The 8,010-nt window shown below is 41.3% G+C and overlaps 1 protein-coding gene across 2 annotated transcripts in view; it reads left to right on the forward strand.

Annotated features, from left to right (window-relative positions):
• ELMOD1 (ELMO domain containing 1) overlaps window positions 1-8,001 on the forward strand; it is a 29,226-nt gene extending 21,225 nt beyond the window's left edge. For both annotated transcript variants that reach the window (XM_085309051.1, XM_085309053.1), the window contains 3 exons: window positions 943-993; window positions 2,494-2,627; window positions 6,979-8,001. In XM_085309051.1, the coding sequence (XP_085165177.1) occupies window positions 943-993; window positions 2,494-2,627; window positions 6,979-7,151 (358 nt within the window). In that variant the 3' untranslated portion in view covers window positions 7,152-8,001. The remainder of the gene's footprint in view (window positions 1-942; window positions 994-2,493; window positions 2,628-6,978) is intronic.
• The last annotated feature ends 9 nt before the right edge of the window (window positions 8,002-8,010 follow it).

Genomic DNA, 8,010 nt, shown 5'->3' on the forward strand with positions numbered 1-8,010 from the left:
TTTGCATGAAATTCAGGAATTAGTGTAATATGTATTTACCATAACTCAAGTATGGTCCAAGARTGATATGTTCATGCATAGCTGTCTGCTTTGGGGTCTTAAGCCTTCAATGCCTGCTTAGACCTTACTGAGGCAAAATTCCTGCAGAGTCCTCAAATTGTAGCTCGGCTCAGGGTCAGTTCCTGTCTGCTTTTAGGTGGTGGCAAATGCAGCCAGTGACTTGTGCTCAGTTTCTTCCATATGAGTAGCTGCCGTTAAACCCTGCTCAATGGAATGCCATTTRATTGATAGCTGTATCACACAGCTCTTAACTTTCCTGTTCAAAAGTGTTTTCATTTATTTTAAAATTCTCTAATTAATCCAGTTTTAAAAGAGGTACTTTCTGTGCCCTTGGAAAGCTCTGTGTTATTGTGCTAACTAGTATGAATTATTGCTCCTTGTGTTTTTACTGTAGTTTGGCATCTAATTTGTTTGGATATATAACATTTTTATTGGAGGAGTATTTTTTCATGTTTATGTCAAATGAATYGTGTCTCCAGTGGTGAATGTCATGTGCATCTTGGAGAGCACAAAAGGCTAAAATCCTCTTTGATCAGTTAAAAGAAACCTGATGTTTTTAAATGCTCTCTGTAACTCAGACCTAACTAAGGTGGATYATCACTGTGGTCAGTATAGGAAAATAATTGACTTTTATTGAGAGCTTTGTAGCCACATACGTTGTAAATGATGAGAAAAGTTCGTTAGGGATGCCACAAGGCAGGTAAGTTACCACTTTCAAGCCTTTCAGTAAGAAGCAGAGTCAAAYGTCATTAGTCATGCCAATGGGGCAAAAAATGTAGTCTATGTCCATTTAACATTATAGTGTAAAAYAAATTAAAATATTTATCAATTAGCAATGCATGGCAATATCTAGATGATTTTTTTTTTTCCTCATTTCCCTAGCCAATTCAGTAAAGCCGAATGGGAGAAGAAAAAGTTTGATAAGGCAATTGGGTAAGTTTAAAGTAGTCTTTCTTTTTTAAGCTGCCAGAAACAGAACTATTATCRATAATGCTATATGTTTGAGGTGAGTGGAGGTGTTTCCTGGTTACGTTTTTAAGGAAATTTCAGTGTACGTACTTTAACACACACTGTCTCTGAAAATTAAGATGTGGCTAGGTTTATAGGAAAAATGTCATTTTAAGTAGTAATTAAGGGAGGGAAATSTTGTAGCAAGGAGAAGCTTTCTCTGTGTGCTGTGGATAGTGCAGTTATAAATGTTTAATTCTTCTTAATACGTAATATGATCAAGTCTTCACTTGTGACTGTCAAACAGGTTCTGATTTCCATTCAGATAAGTATAATAATAGAGAAGAAGTCCTAGTGAGTTTTTTGTTAAGGTATGGGTTTTGTAGAGCTGTATTATTCACGAGTGCAGAACTATGTTTGTCCTAACAAGTGTACTTGAGAAACTGTAATACAACATTTTAATGTCCATAGCAGGGTCTCTGAGATCTCATTGTTCTGTGAAACTTCCCATTAGGCATCATGCTGCTGGTAGCTTCTGGATTTTCTCGCTCCTGCAATATGCCAAAGGTGTTTTGGTTTGGGTTTTTCTTTCTTTTTTTTTGTTGTTGTTTTTTGTTTTTTGTTTTTTGTTTTTGTTTAAAAAGAATACTGCATAACTAAACATGTTTGCTTCTGTCTCTAAATGTCAGCATGGGACATGCATGTTTTCGTGAGAAATGATCATTTCCAGAAAGTACTTTCCTTTTTCCCTCCTTGATCTCTTTATGCAACAGGCTCACAAATTAAGAAGTAATTTCCAATTTTTTTTATTCTGTTGTGCCTAAAAATATTTTCSTTGTTAATACACCCTCTTACCAGGACAGAGTTTTGCTCCGTAAGTCTGTATTTATTTCTATTTCCAACATACTTTGATGCATGTTCTTACCTGTTTTCTGGCTTCTATTGGAGGCAACTCAGCTGATTCTTCTCATACAACTGAAAAACCTGTGAAATGTCTTTTGTAGGTGAAATTCTTTGTAGGACTGACTGCCCAAACCTGATGTTCCTAACTATGGGTAATGAATTRCAGTTGGACAGAGAAGTTAAAATAGCAAGTAATTGGACATGCTGCAAAGAAAGCCATCATGGCTAGTACTAACCCTGGCTCAGAGCAAGTCCGGGAGCACGGAGACTCTTAACCTTGGTCATCTTCCACAGAAATGAGTCTGTACTGCACCGCTGAAAATGTCTGACATGTCGAGGAAGCTCCTGTTTTCACTGTTATGCTTCACAAGCATAATACTGCCATTACAGTATACAAAGCAGGCAGAATAAATGTCTTGCCCTTTTTTTCCATCTCCTTGCTCACCTTCTCTTTGGAAGCTCATGAGAAGCAGGAGAGAATTAGTGCTCCTCAGTTGCGCCTGCAGTATTGTCAGAGTTTCTTCTACTGTGCTGAAAAAAAGTCAAGCTACCTGTAAATGTTGCCGGTCTTTTTTCTTACAGCTACTCTTTTGCTATTGTGGGCATTAACATCACAGACCTTGCATATAATCTGCTTGTGAGCGGAGCTTTGAAGACCCATTTCTACAATGTCGCTCCAGAAGCACCAACGCTAGCACACTTCCAACAGACCTTCTGTAAGTTGGGGGCAGAGTGGGGAGGATTATAGCTAGTTTGTGTTTCTACTAAGTTTTGAATCACCCATCCCTTTCTAAAACAAAACCAAAAATAGTGGCAAGTCCTGCAAATCTGCTGACTCAGCACAGCTACTGTCACCCTTGTCTCACTATCTTGTCGTTAGAAAACTAGGATCCAGTTTTCTGTTGTGTATATCACCACCAAAACAAGGGGTGAAACAAAGGGGGGGGGGGCAAACAGGTTGGCCCAAATCCAAGTGACCTTTCTATATACTTCAACTGGCTTTAAATAATAAGAAAATAGGTAATAATGGAAAATAAGATAAATAATAAGAGACTAAAGAGCTTCTAAATATTACCCTGTAAAGCCATCTATGTCTCAAGATACCTACATCTAGATTCAAGTGTCTCCCTGGCCCCTTCAGTAGATTCCTCCCCTCAGGATTAATGTTTTTTTAACCCCTATTGAGCATCCCCTTGCAGCACAGACCTGCTATGCATCCTCGCCAGAAGAGCGCTGCAGCAGCAGCCGCACTGCAAGGGATCCACAGCACATGGCCTGCTGGCAGCTAGGATCTGATGGGAGAGTCCCCCTTCAGCCCCTGTGAAGTAGTAGATGTGCTCAGTGCTCCAGTGTTTCAGTGCAACTGGTGAATTGGAAATAAGATTTTGCTTTTAATGGAAATAGTAAAATCATCTTCAGGATATAAGAAACYTTAAGGAGAGGAAAGAGGGGAGGAGGGAGGTTAGAATAGGACCTGGCTAAAGGGCAAGCCTTTGTAACTTCTAGGTCAGTGGATAATTAAAAAGAAAAATGCATTTTGGGTTGTTCTGGTTTTTATTTTTAAAGTTGTATTAAGATTCTTTATTTTTAAAATGAGAACTTGTATTTACAATATTTTCTAGATGCTTGACTAGATAAATAGCAAATACTAGTATCCTGTGTATCTCATATTAAATAATGCAAGCCTTTCAGAATGAAGTAGCCATTTAATAAGCCTCATTTACCCCAAATCTTCCATGGACAGTTTTCGTGCTCTAACAGGGCTCTGTCTCTTGTGATACCTGCCCTGGCTGAGAATGGCTGGTAGGAATCACGGAATCAGTAAGGTTGGAAGGGACCTCTAGAGGTCATCTAGTCCAACCCCCCTCGGCTCAGCAGGGTCACCTAGAGCATGTTAGACAGGATTACAGCCAGGCGGGCCTTGAAGATCTCCAGAGGAGACTCCACAACCTCTCTGGGCAACCTGTGCCAGTGCTCCGTCACTCTCACAGRGAAGAAATTCCCCCTCACGSTCAGGCRGAACTTCCTGTGCTTCAGTTTCTGCCCATTGCCTCTTGTCCTGTCACATGGGACAACTGAAAAGAGTTTGTCTCCATTCCCTTGACACCCTCCCTTCAGGTACTTGTACACATTGACAAGATCCCCCCKCAGTCTTCTCTTCCCCAGGCTGAACAGGCCCAGCTCTCACAGCCGTTCCTCACAGGGCAGGTGCTCCAGCCCTCTGAGCATCCTCGTAGCCCTATGCTGGACTCTGCAGTAGCTCCATGTCTCTCTTGTCGTGGGGAGCCCACAACTGGACACAGGACTAGAGATGAGGCCTCTGCAGGGCTGCGTAGAGGGGCAGGATTACCTCCTTCCACCTGCTGGCAACAGTCTTCCTAATGCAGCCCAGGAGACCATTGGCCTTGGCCACAAGGGCACATTGCTGCCTCATGGTCAACTTGTCATCCACCAGCACTCCCAGGTCCTTCTCTGCAGAGCTGCTCTCCAGCAGGTCAGCCCCCAGCYYRTACTGGTGCMTRGGRWTATTYYTCCCTAGGTGCAGGACTCTGCACTTGCCCTTGTTGAACCTCAGGAGGTTCCTCTCTGCCCAACTCTCCAGCCTGTTCAGATCTCTCTGAAACAGGGACTCTGAGTCCCTCTTTCAGAGGTCTCTCTGAAATTCAAGGCAGTTTAGCCATTAGGCTTCCCTCACCCCAACTGGGTCATAAATGAATCTATCTTTGTAGGTGGTTAGCTTGATTAAAATAAATAAGTATCCACTTAAGCATCCTAAGATCATCTTTTCTTTGAGAGGGCCATTCTTTCTTTTGATTCACCAAATCCCTGGCCTGTTCCTATCCTCCTGAATGACCAGGTCTAGTAAGGCAGGTTTGACTCCCCTATCTTCATGTCATATCCTTGGTTCCTTGTTGGTTTTGCTTTTTTGTTTTTGTTTTGTGTTTTTTGATTTTATTTTCCCAAGTTTAAAATCCCCCATCACTGAGGCATAGGCTAGAGACATGTTTTAGTACCTTTACTGGATCTTTTTGCTAGCACTGAAGTCCCTGCCACAGGTGGTCCTGTTCTGCTGGCCAAGCCTCAGGCTGCCCCTGCACCAGTGTGTTCCCCACAAGGAGCAGTTTTCCCATCCCCACCACCTATGGAGAGGATCTGCATTCCTCAGCTCTTCCCATGGCAGCCCATGTGTGTACAAGTTACAGCAGGATAAGACATGCATTGATCTCTACAGTAGTGGAGCAGTGAGATGCTGGATATTCCTACACAATCTTCCTGCTATTGTAGGAAAAATTTGAGGTTATTAATTGGACCTTTTTGAAAGAAGGCACCAACAGACACTTACCCTTTCTGGAGCAAGGACGGATGCTCATTTCTAGAGAACATCTGTTTCAAAGTCTGCTCTTCTGTTCTCTCAGTTTCTCTCCACTTTTCTGCCTCAATTATCCCAGATTTCCCTTAATGTAATGTAGCTGAGGAAATACTGCGACACCATAAGGCTACGATAAATGCCTACAGGCTGTCTGACTGAACTGGAAGGTCAGTTGCATTGCCCAGTCAGCACCCTTCAGCACCCTTTCTCATGAAGATGCATGATGGATGCACTGCATAGGCCTCCTAAATGCTGATGCAGTATGTTTCACCTGCACACTTTTGCTCCCCTCAGCTGTAGGGACGGACACAAATCTACAAATTGAATTTGGCCCACTGTTCTTAAGCACTGTTGGCGCCTTCTGACGGTACAAGCAGGGTGCACTGAACTATGGAAGATATCCCGCATAAATCTCCTAGACTTTTTTTTTTTTTCGGCGAAGATCAAAAAGTAGTGTTTTACGTGTTTATATAGTGACTTAAAAGGTGTTTTACTGAGCTGTTCTGTGAAACATCTCTGGGAATGAAATGGCCTCTGACTTTTTTGAAATATTTGGAAGAGACTTGAAGATATACTTCTAACTGTGATACAATAGAAGTAAATGGATAGAAGCAATTAATCCTGCTTCACAAGAAATGCTGTGTGCTTTCCAAAGTACAGAAGATTTGCTTGAACGTTTTGCTGTTTTGAGACAGAAAATCAGGGTCTATAGACTGTCTGCTGTGAGAGTTAGGATGAAGAGGTTGTATCCAGTTTGCTGAAGCCCTAGTGACAGATACAACATTTTATTTTTTCAGTGGTTAGTGGTTCCTCTTCAGTGCATGGATGGCACAGAACTGAGGTGGGGTGGTAAGGGGCCTTAATCAAAGCAATCAATATTCAACCACTTCATGACTAAGTTTCTTCCTAATACAGGGGTATTCTACCAAAGTCAGGTGGCTCTTCATATCAGCTTACTGATCTTTCTAGGATCATAGGCATAAATGTTAGTTTCCTGCAAATTCAGGGACACTCAACTAAAGTAAAACTCTGTGTGAGGAGGAAGTATTAATACAGGAAGATGTGGCATTGGTTTGTTACTTACCAATACGCCGTTTCTGTAGGGGAGTGTTATTCTGGGGCTGCACTATGTGAGGCAAAATGTGAGATAAAGGCTGTTTGAAATCTCATCAGCAACACCTTTCCCTGCTTTTATACTCATTAGCTTAATGTGTAGCGCATGCATCGTTTAACCAAATAAAATCAACAGTTCAGCATCCAGATGTCAAGATAATTAGTGACTTCTTGTATTTTTTGGGAGAAGTTCTGCTACTGTATTCACAACATCTTGGGTCTGCCAGTGAGTGAGCTTTCTGTAAAAGGCTTGTCTAAAATCTGCTGTTAAATATTCCGAAGTCCAGGAAGCCTTTCTCGGCATAAGAATAGATTTCCTGAAACGGAACTCCAGCTGCTGTCTGGTAACTGGGTGCTGGTAATGCCACTGCTATGGCAACAAACTCTTACCATTTATTTTAGTTTAAGGTAATTATGCAGTGTTGCAGTAGAGGTCCCAGAGGTGTGTTTAGTCTGATCCCTGTAGCTTCATTAAGTGTCAGATCTCAGGAACCAGCACTCTGTGTACATTGTAATCCTTAATTGCAGGTTTCTTTTTAATTCTGATGTAATATCTTTACATGTTGTATTTCTCTTTCTTGTAGGCTACTTAATGCATGAATTCCACAAGTTCTGGATTGAAGAGGACCCACTGGATATAATGGAGTTCAATCGCGTCAGAGAGAAATTTCACAAGCGAATCCTGAAACAACTCCAGAACCCAGAGATGGCTCTGTGCCCTCATTTTGCTGCATCAGAAAGCTTAATCAATATGTAGTTATTCACTTGATTTTTTTTTCTTTTGAAAGCACTGTCTCACTCTTATTAGATCACTGTTTAGACCATCACTGACATACTGAATGACCATGGCGATTGTATGCATGTTTTCAGTGCAGTATTCATCTATTTTTGTCATATATACTAGATCCCCTTATGCTTCTCTTGTTGGGGACTTCTCATTTTAAATGAGTGCTCATATTGTGGCATTATGCAGTGTTACATTCTGAATTAATGTCCGGGTATCAGAGTTTTTTCTATTTTTTTAGACTTTCCTCATAATTCAACATTGAAAAATTGAATTGTATTTCTCTAGCTGTGTTTTTGTATATGTGGAATAATTAGCTGGATCTTGTATTGTGAAAGCTTTTTTAACTTGATATGTTTTAAGATAACTCCTGGCATTTCAAGCAAAGTATATATTTGGACATCATCTAGAAGATAATGCGTGTAATTACATTTGATGCAGACAAAGACAACACATTATGGTCTAATTTTGTCCATGCAGCCATATATGCTTAATGCAGAGTTGAGGCTCATGAGATACAAGCTTCAGTGAGAAGACTTTATGCAGAGTTACAGTCTGACTCCACAGCTGCATGAACACCAAATGATCTGTCAATACTAATACATTCAGTGAAGTGCAAACACTCACAGCTGGATACTGGCAGGGGCCAAAAATTATATCAGACTGTAGTCACCAACACGACCAAGCACCGTCTCAATTCCTGCACATTCTTTCATTCTTTTGGATATACAGGGGTTCATATTTTCTGTCACATACTGGAAGGAAGGCAGCATGATTTGATCACATTGTGCTTGGTGAATTCAGGGGAGCTTTCCCCCCCCCCCCCCCCCCC

The sequence above is a fragment of the Rhea americana genome, unplaced genomic scaffold, assembly GCF_003343005.1.
Source record: "Rhea americana isolate MKP2758 unplaced genomic scaffold, rheAme1 scaffold_29, whole genome shotgun sequence".
Lineage (NCBI taxonomy): Eukaryota > Metazoa > Chordata > Aves > Rheiformes > Rheidae > Rhea > Rhea americana.